Here is a 22994-nt window from a genome sequence, read left to right as displayed (position 1 = left end):
TAGGAACTGAGGCCTGGGGAGGCCCAGGCGGGTGCGTGTGCCCGGACTTGGTGGCTGCCGTCGTGGACCGCACACGCAGCGTGCTCACGCTCACACGCACAGGCAGGGACTCATTTTCTGTTTGCCGGCTGCCTCAGCTTGTTCCCTTTCTCAGTGCCTTTGTTTGTTACGGCAGACTAAAGCATCACACAGGGTTCACGTATTCTTAAAATCACCTATAAGTTTATTGGAAATTAGCAATATATACATCATTGTAGAAAGTGGAATGTGAGGCTGAATGAGTTGGGAAATGTCCTGCAGCATCATGAGGAAGGAGAACATGCAGTAGCTACACCAGCGGCCTCTTTTTCCCACTGGAAATAAATTATGTGTATAAATAGCCCCTCGTTGTTTGTGTTATTCACGTACAACAAATCACAGAGTTTTTACACAGGGCACTTTAATGACAGTGCTGGAAATGTTTTCTCCTGGCGTGTTTTTTTTTTTTTTTCCCCAGTAATTGTTACTTACTTGAAAACACACAGTAGATTTGATAGCAGAACAGTTAAAGCAGTTTGTTTTAGGGCTAAGGTACGTATAAGAAAAGTATTTTTAAAAGCTTTCCTATGAGATGGCATACACCTAAAAGCTGTCTTTCAGTCTGTGTATTCAGTTGACATTTTACAAAAGCAAAAGGCAGCGTTTAACTCCTCAGTCTTAGAGTATGAGTCATTTAAATATTTTTACAACCAAAAGTAGAAACACTTCTGAATATTTATGCTTAATATTTACAGAAACTGAACTGAAGTTCATGGTTATCTTTCTTTCTTTCTTTCTTTCTTAGAAGAAAAAAGAAACTGTGTTGTCAGAATTGACCAGATAGAGCAAAGGTACCAGATTGGCTGCTGCCGTGACCTCCTTTGGGAGTCACATCCGCTCCCCGCGAGAGCCGGGCACTAAGACACCCGTGTTCTTTTCCGAAGAGTGAACACTCTGGCTGTGTCATTCTGCTTCGTCTTCTTAGTTCCTTGCTGGGACTTCCCAGCCTCCCTCGGACTTGTCCGCTTTTGCCCTCTGGGTCTGAGGTCACACTGAGCCTCCTGGCTCTCCGTGGTGCTGAGAGCGGGCGCGTCTTGTTGGCAGGTGGACTCCGGGGCTGTGGGCTCCCCGTCGCTCATCCGGACGTTCCCCGGGCTGTAGGCCGCCAGTTGGCAGAGGGCCACGGCCGCTGTCTGCTTCTGCTCGTCACTGCTGTCCACTGCTCTCGTGTCCTGGGCCTTCACAGCAGGGGCTGTCGATGGCCCCTCAGCAGCATCCAGGCCAGTTTGGTCTGTCAGGGTGTGGTCTGGCCCATCTTCGGGACTTCCCATCTCTGTGTCGTGAGCAGCTGTGGTGGCAGGTTCTGCCTCTCGCGGTGGGCTGTGGAGGGAAGGTCTCCGGGTCAGGACGTTGCAGGGGTCTTTCACCGAGAGGTTCAGGGGCATGTCCTGCAGCTCCGCATAGTCCTTGTACACCGGGCTGTGCGTGGCCGCTCCAGCCTCGGGTTTCTTGGAGAGGTTCAGCGGAGCTGTCCGGGAGCTGTCCTCTGGGCTGGAAGGCGTGGCCTCCGGACCACGAGAGGCACTTCCCGTCTCAGCTGGGGCATCTCCGTTCATGGCGTCAAGGCTGGAAGAGGCAAAGAGAGGCCTTAGTAGGAACCTTGCTTAGAAAAGCTATACCGTCCAAAGCATTTTAGCATGTGTGAGGTTGGCTAATTGAGCACAACCAGAGACATGCTTTGGAGATTTTGAAAATGGAATTTTCTTACCTTTTTGCAGACTCGTCTCTGCTTTCCAGAGCTTGGGAATGTGGGCACTCTGTGCTTTTCTTGACGGGCTTGAAGGCTGTGAGGCTGTGTTCAGGCTGATGAAGCCTTCCCAGGGCGCTGGAGGTTGGCTTGTCTGAGAGGCTGCACAGCTCTGCACGCGGCTGACTTGTCTGTGTGAAGTTGGTGGGACTCGGCCTTCCTGGGGAGCCGGTGGCTGCGCTGCCTGCTCGAGGGCTCATTTTGGTTCCCTCAGTGTCCCTTTGCCCGTCTCTGGAGGAATCTTTAGCCTCAGGAGTTGGGCTCTCCTTCTCAAACTCGGTGTGTTTTTTGTGGGTGCTGGAAGGACTTGACTTGGATGGACTCAAGGCTGGGTAGAGCAGGGCGGCTTCTTCCAGTAGGTGAGAGCTTTGATCTCTGGAAATACCCGCGACGGGTGGGAGTCTGAGACCGTAGGAGGAGAACGCAGACTCTGGTCTGTAAAACCCATAAGGAATTGGCAGGTTGGAATGATACTGCTGAAAGAACCGGTAATGGTCATATGCCGAGGGGGGGTTCAAGTGCTTCGGGACTGGCCCCGGGGGAGGCAGCAGGTGCCTCTGGTCTTGGGCCCCGTAGACGGAGAGCAGGGGGGCCTCGCATTCGGGTGAGTTCCCGGCGAGTAGGTAGGGTGAGTAGATGGTGGCCAGTCCGTGCTCTGTGTAAAAGTGTGGTGGGTACTCCGGGATCGCGGGCTGCATGTAAGGGGAAATGGCACCAAACCCCTTTGTAGAAGGGATTTTGTGTGCGAACTCAGGTGGGAGGAAAGGTGAGCCGGCTTTCCACGGGTAGCCGGGAGCATGGAATGCAGACTTGGTGTGGAAGGAGGTGGCTTTGGCCGTGGGGTTGGGCAGTGTCAGCAGCTCAGGAGCCCCCGTGCGTTCTGGCCCTTTCAGTCTGTGCTCTCCCACCGGCACAAACGCCGAGGGCCGCGCGATGCCTTCCAGAACGGGCTGGGTGCCCCTGCCGGCCTCTGGAGCTGGACTCAGGGGAGCTGCTTCCTCGTGGAGAGCAGGCTTCTGTCCTGGGCACCTTTGGGGCCCACGTGCGTGCAGGTCCAGGTTTTCCTTCACGTCGTCCTTGGCAAGGCTTTGCTGGAGCTTGGCATCGAAGTGTGGGAGCCCGCTCGCGACAGGCTGGGCGGAGGCGGGCTTTGCGGCCGCGTCTGGCTGGTTCGCTTGCTTGGGGTCCAGGGAGTTGGATTTGGGGCACTTAGGGACGCGGTCCTGCTCTGACACCAGAGTGATGGAGTTCTTGCAGAGACCGTACTTCATGTGGTTGAAAAGGTGTGACTTCTCGTTGCAAGTGAAAGGACACTGGAAACACTTGTACTTGAAGGGCTTTCCTGGAGGCCTGGGGATGTAGTGCGGCTTTTTTGGTTTCCGCTCTTTGAGAAGACTCATGTTCTTTCTCGCAGTGTGGGCACTGCTGCTCTCGCCGGTCCGATCACTGCTGGCTCCTGTGTAATTAAGATCTGCGGGGGCCGCTTCTCCTTCGCTTGCTCTCCCCGGGCTTCTCTTTGTAGACCGCGGCCCGTGCTGAGCGTCCGACCAGGGACGTCTTGCTCGCTGGAGCCGTGCGCTGCAACAGAGGAGCACAGCCTTAGCGACAGGACACGGGCCTTGCGGGTGGGGGAGGAATTGGCCCGGCTTCATAATGCTCGCCTGGAGGTACGGACGGGTCCCACCCTCGTCCTGGCGAGGATGAGACGCGGACCAAGTGCACCTGCTTGTTTCCTGGCCAGCAGCCCCTATGGTGTTCCCGTTTTCTCAAGTCTGACCTGAAAGGGTTCTCTTGGGGCCGTGAAGAGTGTGGTGTGTCCACGTCAGCTCTGAGAATGCCTGTAGTTCTCTTGAGTAGACCCCTTGGGAATCTTTATCCTGTGACCTGAGGCCTCTGATGCCAGGAAGGTTGTAGCCTGAGGCCAAGGGACTGTTGGGACCCCCTCCCCCTCCCCCCTCCCTGACCCATGTCCATGGAGTCTGCAGTGATGGTCTGACTGCGCTGACCGTGACACAGGGGCCTGGCCTGTGCAGGCCACCCACATTGCTTACTTAGAGCCACGAAGTCTGGGTGTGACACGGAGTCAGCGCTCCTTGACTGTCCTGTCCTATTTAATCACGTTGTGTGCTGTGCGTGGGGACTTAGAAAAGAATATGTAAATACGCAGTCCCACCCTGCTGCTTCCAAAATCAAACGAAAAGTCAGCTTCCTCGGTGAGCAGCATTTACGCTATCTCAAATACAGAGGTAAGTGCTGTGTTTATGTTGACTCAGATGATCTTGTGATGCTATCAGGGTGAGTTTCTGAGCCCTCTGAGGGACCGAACGTTCTTCTTGGCTGTTTCCACCGCCCGCCCCATGAGCACTGTGGAGTAAGTTCTCGCGCTCACCCCGCGCCTGCTGGGCCAGCAAACGCAGATGCGTGTGGACAGCTGAGAGCATGTTCAGCTCAGGGCGCCTGCCTGCCTTTCCCGGCCTTCCCTCCGAGTGGGGGTGCTTGTCTGAGAGATGGCTGGGTCGTGGCAGGACGCCGTCCGAGCCTTCACCCTGTGGAAGCAGGCCCTGGGCCTTCTCTGGCAAAGTCCTGGCTGCGGTGTCTCTGGCCTTCTCTGCCTAACCCCAGGGCCCGCTCCCTGATCCCTGCCCTCCTCCCAGGCTTACCAGAGATCTCAGCCTGCTTCCTTGAGAGGCTGCTCTGCACACCCCTGGGGCGCTCTCCCTGCCTCATAACCCGAAACCGAGAACAAAGACATGAGGTCTGGGAGGATCTCGCATGGCCCAGCGGCGCAGCCCCGTGGAGGGACTGTCTGGGAGCGAGCGTGTGGGTGGGGAGGCTGCAGGGCAACGGGAGGAGTCGGCCCGGCTTTCACTCAAGAGCTTCAGCTTCTTGATGTTTTCAAGCAGCTTAAAATAAAATTAAAAGGAAGTGATTTAACAAAACTCTTCTCAGATGTAGTTTTGCTTTAGGGAATAGGCAGATGAGGTCAGTCCTGGGTCTTGTGGGATTTCGTGGGTAAAGCATCACCTTCTAGAAATAGGGTGGTTAGGCAAGGCTGGAAAACAGCCTTTCAAAAATAAAGAAATACATATGGGAAATTGAAGAGACTGGTTTTCACAAAATAAAACATAGTTTCTCTGAAATGCCTTTCCTTGCCACCCTACGCACTGCCATGAGCTCATCGGTGGTGTGCAGGGGGCGGGGGCAGGCGGAGTTTGGGTTTTCACTTGGATACTTCTGAGAAAGCTGTCTGATTTTATTCTCAGCAAACTGGTTTCTCTACTCATTTATTCCTATTCCTTAAAAACACAAAGAAGCAGCCCCCCCCACTGCTTTGTCATCCATTGTTTCCACACATGTGTACTTATTAAGAGGTAGTTTCTGCCAGGGTCTGTGGCCCTTCTCTTGTGAGGTGTGTCTGCAGAGCAGTAGTGGTGAGGCATATATTTTGGGTGAGAAACGAGAGTTTTTGGCTGCCCTATGGCCGTGACTGGCAAGGGGGTTTCCCAGAGCCCTGGGAAGGGGCTGTTCATCGGCTCACCCTGCCCCTGTCCTCCTCTCTCATGAGCGGCTGCAAGGCAGTGTCAGAGCCCAGCATGTTAGACTTGGAAGCATAGCTTTGTGTCTTTCTAAACTTCCCCTCTTATTAAAGGGAAAAACGTGAAATAACCCTTTATGAGTTCAGCCCATGCCCTGGGGGTTCGGTATGCTCTGGGCTATAAAAGCACGATTTCCTCCGCCTGTCAGGAAGCGATTCCCGCCAACCTGGGCCAGCTAGATAAGTCAGCGGGCGTGTGCCGGCACGTCTGCCCGCGCTCCCTGGTTCTGAAGGCGTGAGAACCTCTGCAAGGCAGGTTCCCATGATTGTATAGGGTATGTTATGGCAAAGATCCGAAAAGTGATTTCATCACTCGCTGGAAGCATCATGATCAAAATGATGACAGTTGCAAAACTTTATCAAGTGTGAGTCCAGAGTCCGGCGATACCGAGAGTGGACACAGACACGCTACCACCAGCCTCTCAAACCCCGGAGCTCAGAGGAATGAAAAATTCCCTCAGGATTTAAGAGAATGATTTAAGAGAATGTGTTAAAAAAGGATGTGTTCATTGTAGAAGCTGTAATGTTTAGCGTTGCTGATACTTCTGGGCAAGCGCATAAACAAACCTATGTTAAATTTGCTAAACATTTATAGGAGGCAAGTTGCATTTAAGTTATCTTAGTGTGACCTGGAAGAGTAACTTGGGTAATTGGTTTTATGTTAATATCAATGTATACTTTTTTCAATCAAATGATGTCATATGTAAAGTTCTGGTCTGAATTTTGTTCTTTGTTCAGGTAGCATCCAGGGACAGTAAACAGGTTCCCTGGGGATCATGTCGGCGCCCTGGGAGGTGAGAGTGTTCCAGGGCTGACCTGTGGGGAGGCGAGCCTGCCGCAGACTCACAGGGGCAGCAGTCGTAGTAGCTTTGGGTAAACTGACCTCTCAGGGTTGCACAAGTCACTGATTAAAACAAGGGAGCACAGGGGCACCTGGGTGGCTCAGTGGGTTAAAGCCTCTGCCTTCGGCTCGGGTCATGGTCCCGGGGTCCTGGGATCGAGCCCCGCGTCGGGCTCTCTGCTCAGCGGGGAGCCTGCTTCCCTTCCTCTCTCTCTCTGCCTGCCTCTCTGCTTACTTGTGATCTCTGTCTATCAAATAAATAAATACAAATCTTCAAAAAAAAAATCTTTAAAAAAAAAATTAAAACAAACAAACAAAAAAACAAGGGAGCACAGCTGCTTCCGATGCCGGCGGAGACAGGCGTATCCACCGCGTCGTAAAGGTGCACTAACGTCAGAGAAATTAGTGGGATAAAATGGAGGCTCCTGTAAGCTTTCGGAGGTAACAGCCTGGATAGCTTGGGGTCAGCCCGCGAGCTTTCCTGTGAGGGTTAGCAGGACACGGGAGCCTGACCTGGCCCCCCCACCGGGCCTCGGCGGTCTCACCCTGCGTAGGGATGTGGTTTGTGACCATCTCTGCCCTTGGCGGGGCTGGTTTCTATCTGCCAGGCTCGGTGCTTGCTGGCAGCTGCTGGTGTTAAATTTGCCGAAAAAAGGGTATTGTTGCCAAAACAATGCAATCAAGAACTTTAACTGTTGGTAGTTAGGTTTGGATTTGCATTGAGAGGTGAGGTTTTCCTGAAGGTGCTGCGAGTTTGTCACAGCCTCTTCCTGGAGAGGCGCGTGTCTGTCTGAGTTAATCTGTACGTGGAGAGCTGCCGGCCGTGCGGGGCCCCTGGGGGTGGCTGCGTGGGCACCCGCAGGGCGAGCGCCTCAGCTCCCTCAGAGCTCCCCTGTCAGTCGCACTGGTTCACTCTCCATAAGCAGGAAGTGCTGGGAGCTGCTCCTCACGCCCCTTCCCTCCCTCCTGTCAGGGTCCGAGTGACTGTCACTGAAATGCGGGGGGCTGTGGGGGTGTCCTGTCCTCTGCCTGCCTCTGCGACTTCCCTGTCGGACTGCTGTCCGGCTACAGGGCCGTGGGCACAGCGTCCACACTGGGGGTGGGTGGTGACTTAAAGGCACATGACAGGGCCCTGGGTGGGCTTCCAGAGGTTTCCTATCTCATTTAAAGATGCCCCTTTTGTGACATCAAGCATGTTAATCACCTGCTTGTGTTGAACTGATGTACTTTTTTGCCTCAGAAAGTGCCCCGAGCCGGCCCTGGCTGCCGCGGTTCTCCCCCTGCGGGGCGCCGGCGGGACTGCCCACACAGCGCCTCAGCGGCCTGTGGTTTCGGTTGGCCACAGGCTTTTGTTTGCTCGTTTCTGAAGTTCCAAATTGCCAGTGCACTGGCTCCCCGTAGTTTCCTCAGTGCGGACAGTTAATGTCGTTGCCGGGTGTAATGTAATGCTGAGTGTTGAAAAGTTTCTAAGGAGTTTGAAATCCAAAAAACAGACAAGAGAAAAAGATTTTTTTTGAACTTTGATACGACACCATAGAGGTAATTGCAGCTTAGCTTTATAGGACACCGCTGTGACGGGCTGGCTGCGTATGCTTGTCTCGCGTGCTGCCCTGTGAACTGACCTAGTGCTGGAATGGACCCCGCGGTGCCGTGCGGCTCTGGCAGGGAGCCTCGGCAGGTAGAGCGTTGTGACGGGCATGCTATAATTACAATATTGTGATGTGGCGTTATTGCATAACCCAAGGACACGCCATTGTCGCCTACCCACTGGGGTGTCGCAAGAACGAGATTTGTGAGTTTTACTCCAATTGAGCTTTTCCAGTGACTAACCGCCACGCCCGCCCAGACTCTTAGTTCTTTAAAATGAAGGATAAACTTGGGGCACCTGGGTGGCTCGGTGGGTTAAGCCTCTGCCTTCGGCTCAGGTCATGGTCTCAGGGTCCTGGGATCGAGCCCCGCATCGGGCTCTCTGCTCAGCAGGGACCCTGCTTCCTCCTCTCTCTGCCTGCATCTCCGCCTACTTGTGATCTCTGTCTGTCAAATAAATAAATAAAATCTTTAAAAAAAAAATGAAGGATAAACTTTATGATGACCATTACCTAGGGAAGAAGACCGTTTTCCAGAAGGTAGTTTGAAAGAATGGATCTGGGAAAAAAAACAGGCCTCTTTGTAGTTTCAGCCAGACCCCAAGTTACAGACTAGGCTCCTACTAGTAAGTGCACATAGCTTTAATGTTAGACAGCCTGTCACCAGAGCCAGTCCCCCTCGGTCTCGTTTATCCCGAACAATACCAGTTTGAGGCATTGGGAGGACTTTGTTAATGCAAAATAAAGATAATAAACGTAGACAGAATTTGCTTAAATAAAGTCTGACTAGACCTGGCCATTTGGCCATTAATTGTTGTTGAAACGGGTTTATGAGAAGCTTTGTGAGGGGAAAAAACCTCTTTTTGTATACTTAGAGATCCTCAGGTTTTGTTCTTTGTTTTGGTAAGCACATGTCAAGCCAGTACTTATTTTAGGGACGTTAGGGTGGCACAGTTGGTGAAGCGTCTACCTTTGGCTCAGGTCTCACGGATCGAGCCCTGTGTCGGGCTCCCTGCTAGCTGGGGAGCCTGCTTCTCCCTCTCCCTCTACAGCTCCCTCTGCTTGTGTGCTCTCTTTCTCTCTCTGTCAAGTAGATAAAATCTTAAGGAAAAAAAAAAGACAGTACTTATTTTAAACTTGAGAAAGTTTTAAAATGTGACCTGTAAATTTAGCAGCATTTGAAGATATGTATATATGCTTACATGTGTTTGTATATATATTATTTTTTAATGTTGTAATTTACTGTAGTTTTAAGGTAAGGAACAGAGAAGCACTTACATACGTTTGAGTTTTAGTTTAAATTTTATGTAGAAATGAGGACTTAATTTCCAGATAAACTTGTTCGTACTCTTAGAATAAAGTGTAAGCCTTATTAAAAGTTTTGTAATAATGGTCTCCTTTCCAGCGATGCACCTGCCGGGTCCTGAGTAATCCTCAGGGAATAGAGCAAGGCAGCGCGCACAGCAGGCAGGTGGTTCGCTGAGCCAGATAGTCAAGTCAAGATACATCCGAGAGCAGTTTTGAAAGAAAACTTGAATTTGAGAAGAAATGGGTACTTACCGGAGACGGGCCGTGCTGGGAGCTGTCGGGTCGGGAGCCGGTGGCTGACGGTGCCCGAGAGCAGGACCTGTTCTCACGCTCGCTCGCCGGCTGAAACTGGAGCCGGCAGTTCCAGTGGGAGGGGTTTAAGTGTAGGAGTTGAGCCCTCGGGGCGTAGAGATGCACCTGATATCCCTCCTGCCCGCAGCTACGATTCATGTGTTTGCCCCACCGAGCCGCCTAGGAGCAGCGTCACCAACGGGCTGGGAGGCCGGGCGCCACCTCCGTGCCTCACGGCCGCTCCCTGCTTCGGGGTGGAGAAGGCCATTTTGGTGCTGGTCAGAAGTTCCTGGGCTGGAGGGGGAGACGTGTTTGCGGCTGGAACCGAGACTGAGAGGGTGTAGGTGGGACTCTGACCAGTGTTTGATGTTGTAGCAGAGACACCATGTGTAAGATCTCCTTCAGAACCGCCAGCATAAGCAGGAGCAGCAGGTCGACCCAAGATTTAGTCTTAAACACGTCCCCTCGGAGGCCTCACTCACTGGTGTCTTTGCGCTGCGGGGTCTGCGTGAGCCTTTCATCTTGTTGTCTTTCTGTCCTCACCCTTGTGCCTGGGAATCCTTGCCTGCCGTCCTCCTCATGGGGGGCGGGCGGGGGGAGCCTCCGCTGCCTCGCCGCGGGGGCCTGCCGGCGCACGCCCGGGACGGCACCGAGCTCGCTGCTGTTGCCAGGAGGTGGCTGTGTGCCTCTCACTGCCCCTGGTCTTAGATACAACCGAGACACTGCATTTTGGAGCCCCGTATCTCCCTCGCTGCTTAAACTGCTTGCTGTTTAACCCGTGGCTGTCAGTGAGGCTGCCGTGTGGTGCTAGTTTGGGGACAGAGAAAGGAGGTGGCGTGGGCTGGGGCCAGGCCCCCCATCATGCATGGTGCATCTGGCATGGTGGTGCAGGGTCAGACTTGCCAGGCCAGATGCTGTAGGTTGTTTGTTCGTTTGTTTTTAATTCAAGGCTTAGGATTTTACTTTGCTTTATCTTTATATTGAATTCTTTAAAAAAATGTTTTTAGTTACTTTTGTCCAAATTAAGTGACCATGTAATTTAAAGGGTGAAAAAATAGTTCTGTAAGTCTTGTCACAAAACACCAGTTCATTGCTGTTCCTCTGACGAGCCACCCCGAAACTTGGGGTCTTAAAGTTTTATTACCTCTCGTGTCTCTCTGTGTGGGTCAGAGGTGTGGGCCAGCTCTGCGAGCACGGCGCAGGCTCCATCGGTGGGGCCCTCATGGTATTGAGCTGGGCTGGAGGGGCCACCATGGTGTCGTCCACCTTGTGTCTTGGAGGGAACGGCTGAGAGCTCTTCTCCATGTGGCCTCACTGCCCAGGCCTGTCTAAGAGTGTGGCTGGTGAGGTATCTCTTGTGTCCCGCTTCGCTTGCCCAGCCTGGATGGGAGGATGGCAGGCCCGGTGGCTCAGTGGGGCACTGCCACACGGCTTCCCCTCCCATCTCTGCCTAGGAGCAGGACTGGAACCTTTTCTTAGCAGAGTATTTTGGTGTTTACTTTCTTGATTCTAAATAACATTATTCTGTTGCTACTTCTGTTCCCTCTCCCTGCCTCGAGCTCCCAGTCCTAGGTATTGTCTGCTGACTTCCTTTGTGCAAAGTCAGAATTTTGTCCTCCTCTGCCCTCCTGCTTGCTTCCCCATCATCCTGGGGTCGCTTTCCCTCTCTCCTGTATCAAAAGCCCGCTTCTTGGATCCCATGTCTTCTCTTTTGGGCTGAGTTTTTACATTGGTGCGGAGCACATGCTGTTACTCTGTTTGTAGGCTCCTGGGAAAGAGTGCAAGAGAGGTGGCTTTGTGGAGATGTTGAATGGTTGATGGTGTCTTTATTCTGCCTGATTGATAGTCTGGCTGGGTATAGAACCCTGGGCTAGATGTTGTTCACCCTTGGTTTTGAAAGTTGCTCTCCTCTGCACGTAGCTTTCACGACTGCTGTTGAAAAGTGCCTGCCCATTCTGATTTCCTGATTCTTTCCCTCCAACATTTAAATATGAACGATATTGAGAGAGAGCGCGAGAGAGCACAGGAGCAGGAGGGGGGAGGGGCAGAGGGAGGAAGAGAGAGTGAATCTTAGACCCCCTCAGTCAGCCCGATGTGGGGCTCCATGTCACAACCCTGAGATCGTGACCTGAGCCGAAACCAAGAGTCAGACGTTTAACTGACTGAGTCACCCGGCGCCCCCAATGGGAATGATCTCAAACAAACAGGGAAGTTGGGAGAATCTGGCACTTGGATTCTGTGATGCATGTTTTACTAAGTTTGCTTTATCACAGAGGTCTGCAAGGGGTGCCTGTCTGGGGTGGGGGTGAGTCCGGCACTCCACATCTTGGCGGGGCAAACGCGTCTCAGAGCTCTTGAGACCCGTGCAATTTTTACCTTTAAGAGAGGAACGGTGGGCAGATAGTTACTGACATGCCTGCTGATGTGCTCAGGGGCACCGTCGGTGGGATTTCTTCCACCCGTGCTCTTCTAGAATTTTAGGCAGGTTGTGACTCCTGATGCTCCTCCTGACCCTCTTTTTCTCCGTTTCCAAAATATTTTCTGTCTGGTAGGTGCTGCTTTTCTGATGCTACACTGTTCCCGGGAGCGCTCTTGGGTTCTCTGGTGCCCCCCCATAGCATCTCATGCTTGGACGGTAGTCGCAGTGGCTTCTCTTGTTTCTCTGAGGGTTTCACGGGGCTTTGGGTGGGTGCTGGGCATCTCCCACCCTCTTACACAGGTTCTGCGTTTTCACTGTGGCCCCTCCTTTGCCTCCTTTGCCTCTCAGCACATCCGGAGAAATAACTGCTGTCTTTGCTGGGAGTGGGGGCTTCAGGGGTCTGCTTCTTTGGTGACCTTCCCGGTGCTCCTTGTTTTAGCCACCGCCCTGCCGCCCCCCCAAGCCCCGGAGTTATCTGGAGCCTGTCAGGGATCCTGCTTGTTGACCAGAGAGGTTCCGGGTTGCCTCACATGCGCTCAGGTGAGGCCTCCAGCCTCCTGAGTGCCCTCCCTGCCGGGCCTTCCCCGTCTACCATCACCCTGTTGCTCATGCGTTGGAGATGGAAGGTGCTCTCCGTGGTCGCGGTGGGGTTGTGCCAGCTGTTATGTGCGTTCGGTCTCCTCCGTTACCCCAACATCTCGTGGCCAGGTTTCTGACCAGGGTCGCGTCTTCGGGAAGAGCACGGAGGCTGCAGTGTGCACGGACTGAGCGCTTGTTCATTCAGTCACTGCGGCAACTGTGCGGTTTGCAGGGTCGGGCGGCACAGAGACGGTGAGCCAGCTGGCTGAGGTGACCCAGCCTGAGGGGCCACAGCAGAATCGGAGCAGGCGGGGGTCGGGGAGGGAAGTGCCTCCCTGTGAGATGCTAATGGCCGTGAGCTGGCCCAGCCCCCCTGTGCTCAGAACCTGGGGGCGGGGGGTCGGGGTGGGGGGGAGTAGCTGGCGGCCAGGCTCTGGGCCTTGGTGGGTCTCACTGGGCCCAATGGGTCGAGCGTGGGGATGAACCGGCGCCGTGGCTGTGGCTACTCTTGTGGGGAGCAGCGGTGTTGGGGGGTGTGGGCGTCATGACCGCACTCACGCAGAGCCCCGGACTTCCCGCATGGGGTGTGGGTCTAGCTCTCCCACAGGAAAGGTGAGCCCTGGCGGGGGCCGGCACCTGCTTGCTGGGCTCCTCCCACTTCTTCCCTGCCCTCTCTGGGTGGTGGGTCTGTCCCTGGCACCATCCCTGTCCCCTGTGTGCGTCCTGCGCCCCTCCCGTTCCCCACTCAGCAGCACGTCTGCACGCGGGTGCTCTGCGGCTTTACTGTTGACTCCCTCCTTGCGCGGGTGGGACCTTCGTCCTCCCTCCCGCAGGGTGGCCGCGGCAGCAGCTGCTGGAGGGCTGCAGGAGTCCGGGAAGCAAGGCCGCGGTAGCCCCCTGCCACTGCCACTGGGCGAACCAGAGCTCCCTGGGGAAGGGAGCACATGGCTCCCGTGTTTGACCTTGTAAGGAAGTAGGAGACAGTGTTCATTTTGACACTTTGGGGGCTGTGTCCGGGGAAAAGGAAAAAGGAAACGAGAGCTCTTTGAGGGTGTGATTCCGTGTCTTCAGCTTGGGTGGTGGTTCGAGGAAGTAAGCCCTGACCTACTGCCAAGGTGACATTTGTTAGGTCTCCTGGTTGGCAGATGCTGTGTCACATCCAGCCCTTATGGCCTGGCCGGGGCGGGGGTTCCCTGAGCAGGCGAGCGGGGGCGGTGCGCAGGCTGGGGTGCCTTACTCCCCAGGCTGTACCTCAGGGCCGTGTGGGAAGTGACGGGCTCAGGCTGGGGGTCCTTCCTGGCTGACCCAGTAATGAGATGGGGGGACCTGACCTGGCCGACCTGGTAGTGAGACTGGGGGCCCTTTGTGGCCGACCCGGTAGTGAGACTGGGGGGCCCTTCCTGGCTGACCTGGTAGTGAGACTGGGGGTCCTTCCTGGCCGACACGGTTGTGGGACTGGGGGGTCCCTTCCTGGCCGACCCCAGGCCCCTGGTGGGTAGGGTGGCCTTGTGTAGTTCTTGTGCGCACACAGGTGTGTTTTCAGGGTTTCTTGACTGTAATTTGTTTCCAGTTGGAACCCCATAATGAGAAGGCCATCTAAGGAGCCTTGTGTGACTTCTCCAGGCTCCTGAAGCCTCGGTTCTGCTTGTCCTGGGGGCTGTCCTTGGCCCCCACTGCTGATGGGCACCTGTGGGGCACGTGGGGGCCCTCTGCCCTCTTCTTGGGTCTCTCTCTGCGGGTTGGGTGTTTCCTCCCTCGGTGCCAGAGTCTTGGTGCTGAGGACCCTGTGTTGCTGAGCTCTGCTGCCAGCACCCGTCCTCTGCTTCTGGGTTTTATGCTGCGTTCTTTCTGTAGACTGAGGGACAGGCTCTGTCCCCCCAGATCCAGCGTCTTTCCTAAGCTTTCTGGGGGTCTCCGAAAGCCTGGCAGCCTGGGGCAGGAGTTTGGGTCCTGCCCTCCTGCCCGGAAGCCACCAGCTAGGCCTGCACCTTGTCTTCTGAGATCAGGAACCTAGGAAGAAGTGGCTGCCATTCATGGATGTTCCTGACCTGGGCCTGTGTGTGCCGGGACATGCCCCTGTGAGCTGAGCAAGCAGTGGACGCCAGGGACCTTGTGGGGAGTGCAGCAGTGCTCAGGGTCCTTGCCTTCCCCTGGTGTGAGGGCTCGGCCCTTCGAGGCTGAGTCCTGGGGAGCACAGAGTGCTTGCTGGCGTGGGGAGGCCTCAAACCGTGCTGGCCTTCTGGGTGCCTGATTTCTCCTAACAAAGTGTTGAGAGTGTCGGAGTTTTGCTTTGTCAGATGGTGGCTAGTAGAAGCAATGAAAGTCAAGTTAGTTTGGTCATCTCGTGAGGTAGGCCACAGCAGGTGGGAGTGTTGGGAAAGTTCTGTTGTCAGACGTTCATTTTCTTTTGATGAGTAAGTCTGAGATGTGTAACGTACTGCCCCAAATTCCAGGAATACCACCACGTGGATTTTTGTGGAACTGGGTCTGATTTGGTGTTGGAAGGGAGCTCACAGGCCCCTTTTCCTGCAGGGCTGCGGGCGGAATGGTGGGTGGTGCCCTCCACCTGGGCGGGGGCGGGGCCTGCCCGGAGCTGTGCTCAGCCCCAAGGGCGGGCGGTCTGGCTGCAGGCGGGGCTGGCAGGCTCTGAGGACCGGCACTCAGCTCCCCAGGCTCCTCCCTTCTGACACCTTCCCCCAAGGAGTGTGTGAAGCAGGGTGGAGACGGGGACGTGGAGTGATCCTGAGCCAGAGTGGGGGCGGGAAAGCTCTGTGTCCCTTCTGTTTCGATGGGGTCTCGGAACCCTGTGCTGTGGCCGCTGTGGCCCCTGGGCGCCTCCTGCAGTGTGATCTGTCTTGCGGCTGCTGCCGTTTCTGACGCGAAACCTGGAGCCATGAGCGTTAGGCTTGTTTTGTCTTGGACTGGGAAACTGATTCAGGTTTGGGAACTTGGGCCAAGTTTGGAGGATTCCCACAGTTTTCCTCACCTGCTGTCCTCTCCCCACCCCGGCAGTAAAGTGGTGTTTCGGCGTTCTCGCCTGGGCTCCGCGCTCCAGGAGCAGTGGGGGGCTCTTTACCTCCTTTGTCCCGTGTGTGTTGGAGACTTTGCATTTGGCGTACATCTGTCTGCGGTCTGTTGGCTACCACATACGCAAGTCTCATAGTTGAGTCGAGTGAGGATGAGCAGAAAGAAAGGATCACACAGATTTCCTTTTTCCCTTTTTTCTCCTTATGCAAACAGCATCGGTGAACGACAGCAGGTGTGCTCCGGGAGCCTCTCAGGCTCTGCCTCCGTCCCACCCAGACCTGGTGACTCGGGACACCCTCTCCCCCCACCACGTGCTCCCTGTGCGCAACAGGCTTGGCCCTCATGGCCATGGCTCCTCTCGGCTGAGTCCCGAGTCAGTTGGGTTTCAAATGTGGCAGTGAGTCGTTTTCTGTCTTATTTCTAGACTTTTGTCTGGGTCTTTCTCTGATCTTCCTTCTCTCTGGCTTCCATTCCTGTTTTTTTCTCTCTAATACAACAAACCTGTGTTCTTGGTGGTAGTAGCCTTTAGGTTCTGTTGCCTCAAGTTCTTGGGCTTCTGGTTCTTTGTCGTATCCATAGACACTCCCCCCGCCCTTTTCTTGTGGGATAGAAGATGATTCCTTACTGGCTCATTTTCAGTGGGTGTGAGTTGCTCCATACCCCATGGGGCGTGCTACCGTGTGGCTCTGTGCTGCTTCTCAGGGTACCGTGGTGGGCAGCCTGGAGCAGGCTTCATGCCTGTCCCTCAGCTTGGCCTTCCCCCACTCCAGATGATGTGCGTGGACGGCCCAGGCTGGGGCCTTTGGCTTGTCACAGAAGCCGCTCTCCTTTTTCCAGCCGCCCCAGGAACAAGTCCCCTGCCAGTCCTGCCAGCCCTTCCTACCACCGGCAGCCCCTGTGTGAGAGGCCCTGGCGTTGTCCAGGTCTCAGTAGGCCCAAGGCCATCTGTCCTGCGCCTGCCATAGGGTTGGTGCTGTTCCCAGGCCCTCTGTAGGGTATACTTGCTGGCTGTAATCAAAATAGTAACAGTGACAGTAAGAATTCATCTTCATTGAGCACCTGTGTTCTAAGCACTTAGATGAGTTACAAACCCTCACTAGTCGCCCCAGGGGACTACAGTGTTTCGAGGAGAAGGCAAGAGCTTGTCCAGAGCCGCACAGGCTGCCTGCCTATTGGAGCTTCATCTCCGTGCTGGGATGTGCACGCTTCCCTTTGCAGGATGCTGCCACTTACTGCTGTGGTTTCTCATCGTGCTGGTTTAGCTCAGGCGGGACCTCTGCCAGCATCCCCTTCCTGCTGGTTCTCTGAGAGGGTGTGCATGGCTTGGAAGGCAGAGGCAAGGCAGTACCACCTCGGTGCCTGCGACGCTGACCCTGGGGTGGTGCAGACAGCCTTGTGGGTTCGCTGCCGGCCCTTCTCCCATGGGATCCCCTTCTTGGTCCTCTGGACCCGGGAACCCACACCCTCCAGGCTCCACTTCTCCTCACTCGTGCTCAGTGGTCCCCTGTCCTCGCTGCCCCTCCCCATGCTCAGCTCCTGCTGATACCAGGCCCCACAGTAGAGGCAGAGGGAGTAGGTGTGCACAGCCACATCAGCTCTGATCCCCGCGTGAGTTTGTGTGTTCCTTGGCATTCCCCCTGGCTGATGCAGTAACTTATACTTAAGGCCGTGAAAAGCAAAACTTGGACGACAGGGATAAATGAGCAAATCCTCTCTCCCTTATCAACAAGTTGGTTAGGAAACAGCAGCGGGAAGCATGTATTTGGACAATAGAAGTAACAGGCCCGATTCCCTGGGATTTATCCGGAGCTCTGCAGCCAGCCCCCAGGGGTGTACTTAAAATATTGCACGGTTACTGGGCCATAAAACACCAGTCTCAGGAAGTTTCAAAGACTCTGTATGTAGTGCACAGACTGCATTCTTTGACCATGAAACAGTGAAATTAAAATTCATATACAGAAGATAAAGGTAAAACGTGAATTTTTAGTTTGAAGACATACAGATCTCTAAATAACAGGTGAATCAAAGAAGAAATCCCAGTAGTAATTTTTTTTCCCCTTCCTTAAGTAGGCTCTACACCCAGCCTGTAGCCCAGCATGGGGCTTGAACTCATGACCCTGAGATCAAGACTGGGATGCTTAACTAACTGAGCCACTTGGGCACCCCCCAACCCCGTAGTAATTTTACAATAGAAATTTAAAGATAGAAATGAACAGTAATTAAATTATTACCTATCAAAACTTTTGAGATGTGGCTGCTGTGTGTTTGAAGGGGAGCTTAAAATGTTGAGCAGGCGTTGTGGAACTGTGGCCCACGGGCCCAGTCTGGCCTTGGAGCCAACAGTGGCCTTTCCTTTTTTATATGTTGTCTTTGGGGAAAAAAAAAAAAAAAAAAAGGAGACTGCTGTGGCCTGCAGAGCTGGGACACTCATGCTCTGGCTGACCCTGCCTTAAAAGCTATAATGGCAAAGAGGGAAGGTCCCGGGTCGAGGCCGAGGGGATGGCGATGGGACAGGAGCAGCCAGGCGGGCAGTGCTGGAGACGCGGATGGAAGGTGGGACCTGAAGAGGGTGAGCTTCTGGCTTGGTGATGGGTCAAGAGGCAGAGCGGCCAAACCGTGCAGCTGGGGAGCTGGGCCGCGTGTGCTGCGGGGCCTAGAGAGGACACAGAACGTCTCTGCTGACGCGTTTGGTAGCTTAGATGAAGTAGACGTCCCTAGAAAATGCAGTTTCTCAAAACTGACCAAGTAGAAGTAGAAAGACGACTTATCTGTACGTTAGTACCCTTATTTATGGATGTAAATATGCAAATGATCGGGATATAGATGCTGACCTTCTAGGGGTACCTGTTATCTAGCTATTTAAAAATAGTTCCGTTGAGATACAACCTCACATTTTATACAGTTCACCCATTTAAAGTGTACAGATCAGTGACATTCAGTCTGCCTGAGCTGTGCAATCATCACCACCATCCGTTCTAGAATTTTCACCCCAAAAGGAGTCCCTCTTTGCTGTTACCCTGAGTCCCCATCCTCCTCAGCCCTACATAGCACTGATCTGCTTCCTGTCTCTCTGGGTCTGCTATTTGGGGTCTTTCTTGTACGTGGGGTCGGTCGTTCAGGGTGTGGCCCTTTGTGACCGGCTCCTCTCACTCAGTGCAGGGTTCCTTGTCTTATGGCGTGTGGCCACACCTTGTTTCTTTTAGAGCTGAAGAATATTCCGTTGTTGGGTGTTTGCTCGGGCCGCCATGGCGAAATACCCAGACTGGGGCTTCTCCCAGGGTCCTTGAGGCTGGAGATCTGGGATCTGGACGCTGGCAGGGCTCGCTGAGGCCCCCTCTGCTTGCAGATGGCCTCCGTGGTCACCCCTCCGTCTGTCTGTTTCTGGTCCTGGTCTCTTTCTTCTTAAGGACACCAGTCGTAGTGGCTTAGGTCCCACCCATGCGGGCTCTTCTTACCTCAGTGACCTCTAAAAGGCTCTGTCTCTGAATGTAATCACATGCTGAGGTGCTGGGGGTTAGGATGTCAGCTTCTTGGGGAGCTGTTCACACAACGTGCGCCTAGTCCACAGTTCACTTATCTGTGTTATCAGCTGATGGACATTTGGGTTTTTCCACTGTTTGGCTGTTGTGAATCATACTGGCCTAACGTTTCTGTGCACATTTTTTGTGGATATAAACTTTTCGTCTCTCTTGGGTCTAGACCTAGAAATGGGACGTAGGGCTGTTTTAAAGATTAAAGAAATGAACCCCTATCAAGAGTTAGAACAACGTTTGGCATGTGATGAATTCTTTCTCCTTGTTAGTGATGATGGTGGTGAAAGGACTGTTGGGGTCCAGTCTGTTTCTGCCCTCGGTTACCACAGTTACCCCCACCTTCTTCTGGTGACCGTGTCCTGGTCCCCGGGTTACTGCGGTTACCCTCCCTCCCCCCCACCTTCTTCTGGTGACCGTGTCCCCAGGTTACTCTGGTTCCCCCCCCCAACCTTCTTCTGGTGACCGTGTCCTCGGTCCCCAGGTTACAGCGGTTACCTCTGCCTTCTTCTGGTGAGTGTGTCCTGGTCCCCGGGTTACCACAGTTACCCCTGCCGCCTTCTGGTGCTTGTGTTCTCTCACACTCATATCTTTGTCTAGTCTTTTCATTGTTCTACATTTCTGGATTTTAGATATGTGTTAGACCCAGAAATCCACTCATTGATTTTTAACTGGTGAGTTTACTCTGTTAACATTTTTTTTTAATTTTTTTTTTAAATTTTATTTGTTTTGACAGAGAGAGAGAGATCACAAGTAGGCAGAGAGGAGGGCAGAGAGAGAGAGAGGGAAGCAGGCTCCCCGCCGAGCAGAGAGCACGATGCAGGGCTCGATCCCAGGACCCTGAGATCATGACCTGAGCTGAAGGCAGAGGCTTTAACCCACTGAGCCACCCAGGCGCCCCATACTCTGTTAACATTTAATCTAAGTACTGATGTGTTTGGGTTTGGGTCTGCCATCTTACTTTTGTGTTGTTTTTTGTGTACTTAAAGAAATTCTTTCTTTTTTTTTCCCTTTTTCAGAATATGGTTTCTCTTACATCCTCCCCCACAATCCTGTCCCACATTTTCCCCATTTCTTGAGTTAGAAGTTATATTCTAATTCTCTTCTTTCTTTACTCTTTAAAAAAGATTTTATTTATTTGGTTGAGAGAGAGCGTGTGCCTGTGTGCATGAGTTGGGGGACGGGCAGAGGGAGAGGGAAAGCAGACTCCCTGCTGAGCAGAGAGCCAGACGTGGGTGCCCTCTCCTATTTCTCTTCTTTAATGGTTAGTCTCTGGATTTGTATCGTGAATATTTAAAGTCAAAAGTTAGTTTCTTGGGGCGCCTGGGTGGCTCAGTGGGTTCAAGCCTCTGCCTTTGGCTCGGGTCATGATCTCAGGGTCCTGGAATCGAGCCCCGCGTGGGGCCCTCTGCTCAGCGGGGAGCCTGCTTTTCCCTCTCCCTCTGCCTGCCTCTCTGCCTGCTTGTGATCTCTGTCTGTCAAATAAATAAAATCTTAAAAAAAAAAAAAGTTAGTTTCTTAACCCACCATATGTCATACACAGCATACCCCAGTGTTGGCCACTTCTCACCTGATGTGTTGTGATTGTCGGATTTGCATTTTGTCCTTTTGTTGAACATTATATGTTGTTATCTTAAAGATAGTGTTTGTTTAGATGTTCCTGTATGTCTATGGAATTTCTTCTACTGCCTATTTCTTTTTTTTTTTTTTTGATGATTTTATTTATTTGCAAGAGAGTGTGAGAGAGCAAGAGAGCGCGAGAGAGCACAAGCAGGGGTGCTGCGGAGGAAGAAGCAGACTCCCCGCTGAGCAGGGAGCCAGGTGCGGGACTCCCTCCCAGGACCCCGGGATCACAGCCTGAGCTGAAGGCGGACGCTTCACTGCCTGAGCCATCCAGGCGCCCTTGACTGTCCTTTTTGTGTCTCAGACCCCTCCCCTTAGGGATAATTTTACTTCTTTCAGTATTTTTATAAGGTATTCCATAAAGGTGTTTTAGTATCAGTTATATCTTAGTTGTTTTTTGTCTGAAATTTCTTTTTGACCCTCGTTCTTCTTCTTTTCTTTTCTTTTTTTTTTTTTTTTTAAGATTTTATTTATTTATTTGACAGGCAGAGATCACAAGCAGGCAGAGAGGCAGGCAGAGAGAGAGGAGGAAGCAGGCTCCCCGCGGAGCAGAGAGCCCGATGCGGGGCTCGATCCCAGGACCCCGGGACTATGACCTGAGCCGAAGGCAGAGGCTTTAACCCACTGAGCCCCCCAGGCGCCCCTGACCCTCATTCTTGATGGTGGTTTTGTTGTGTGCCGTCCCAGACCGAGGGCAGTCTTCCTGTGGCACACGCTGCCGCCTCTGGTGCCTGTGCCTTTGTTGCCCGGGGCCTGTTGCATGTTGGTTCCTTCAGGTGCTGTCCTTCTTCTCTACGGCTGCTTTTAGGGTTTTTCTCTGTTTTTCAGGTTTTCAGTTTTATCATGGTGTGTTAGGTGTGGGCTTCTTTTTGTTGATCTTGTTTTATGTAGCTTTATTTCCTGTATCTATTTTCTCTTGTTACTTCTGGAAAATTCTCATTCTTTGTAATTCTCTTCTTCTATTTTTTTCTTTCCAGACTCTGATTAGACCTTTGTCAGCCTCATTCTGTCTTCATCTTTCTTGTCCTTCGTATTTTCGGTGTCCTTTTCTCTCTGTGTGCGTTGTTGGTAATGTCTTCAGGTTTTCACTCCATCAGACCCTCCTGTGTCAGTTGAAAGCAGACACCGTGTCTTTCGCCGCAGCGATCGCATGCGTATTACCTCTGTTAGATGGACACACCGTGCAGTGCGCACGTTCTCTGTGTTTAAGCAGCTGTTAGAGATGGCTCATTTCTGACAACATCTAACTTACGTTTAGCGTCCTTCTCATTTCATCTTTTATTAAACAGCCCATGTAGAATTTTATAAAACTGTTAGGCGAAAAGTCCAGATATCTAAGTTATCGATTTAAATCAGGTGATTTTTTTTTAAATATTTTATTTATTTATCTGACCGAGATCACAAGTAGGCAGAGAGGCAGGCAGAGAGAGAGGGAGAAGCAGGCTCCACGCTGAGCAGAGAGCCCGATGCGGGGCTCGATCCCAGGACCCTGGGACCATGACCTGAGCCAAAGGCAGAGGCTTTAACCACTGAGCCGCTCAGGCGCCCCATAAATCAGGTGATTTTTTTCTCTTTTTTTTTGACTGTTACTTCGGGCCAGGCTACTCCTGTGTGGACACTGTTACCTCCCATGCTTGGCCCCTGCCTTCCACCTGGATGTCCTCCTGGCCAGGTGCTTTGGGGAACCCCTTTCCAGTTCCATTTGGATTCCTAATTCTTGTGCTTGGCTGCCCCTCGACAGGGGTGCCCTTTGTCCTGGCACCTTTGTCAGGCTGCTTGCCTCATGGCCCCCCCCCCCAACCCCATATGGGCTCTGTCTGATGGCTTCAGGACTGAATTATCAGGGGAGGAAGGCAAAGGTGTTTGTTCTTTAAAAAAAAAAATCTAATTGTGTTGTTTTGACTGAGGTAAAGTTCACATCATAAAATTAACCACTGTCTGTGTTACAGTGAACAATTTGGTAGCATTTTGTGTATTCAGTGTTGAACAGCTGTTCTCTCTCGTTCCAAGACCTTCTCTTTTCTTTTCCTTTTCGGGTTTTTTTTTTTTTTTTCTTAATTCATTTGAGAGAGAGAGAAAGGAAGAGGGACAGAGGGAGAGGGAGAGAGAGAAAATCTTGGGTAGACTCCCTGTGGGGCACGGAGCCCGATGGGGGGCTCAGTCCCTTAACTCATGAGATCATGACCCAAGCCTAAATCTCACAAGTCAGATGTTTAACTGACTGAGCCATCCAGGCACCCCGAGATCCAAGACCTTTCCATCAGAAGAGTCCTGGTGCCGATTCCCACTCGCTCCTGTGCCTCCCCCGCCCCTAGCAAGTACTCGTCTGCAGTCCATCTTTGCACATTTCCTTATTCTGGAAATCTCACA

General features: G+C 52.9%; 2 protein-coding genes across 4 annotated transcripts in view; one reads left to right on the top strand and one right to left on the bottom strand.

Moving 5' to 3' along the window:
* Nucleotides 1–22994, top strand: part of TBCD (tubulin folding cofactor D) — a 155097-nt gene that overhangs the window by 49516 nt on the left and 82587 nt on the right. The gene's annotated exons all lie outside the window — the stretch shown is intronic.
* On the bottom strand, nucleotides 806–3273 carry ZNF750 (zinc finger protein 750). The gene is made up of 2 exons (XM_032870311.1): nucleotides 1787–3273; nucleotides 806–1644 (listed from the first exon to the last, which is right to left on the bottom strand). Exons 1-2 carry the CDS (start codon nucleotides 3223–3225, stop codon nucleotides 936–938), a joined length of 2148 nt encoding a protein of 715 aa, XP_032726202.1. The 5' UTR covers nucleotides 3226–3273; the 3' UTR covers nucleotides 806–935.

The sequence above is a fragment of the Lontra canadensis genome, unplaced genomic scaffold (assembly GCF_010015895.1).
Source record: "Lontra canadensis isolate GAN:19392208 unplaced genomic scaffold, GSC_riverotter_1.0 scaffold41, whole genome shotgun sequence".
Classification (NCBI taxonomy): domain Eukaryota; kingdom Metazoa; phylum Chordata; class Mammalia; order Carnivora; family Mustelidae; genus Lontra; species Lontra canadensis.
The sequence above is the reverse complement of the archived record's forward strand: the minus strand, read 5'-3'. Positions and strand labels throughout refer to the sequence as shown.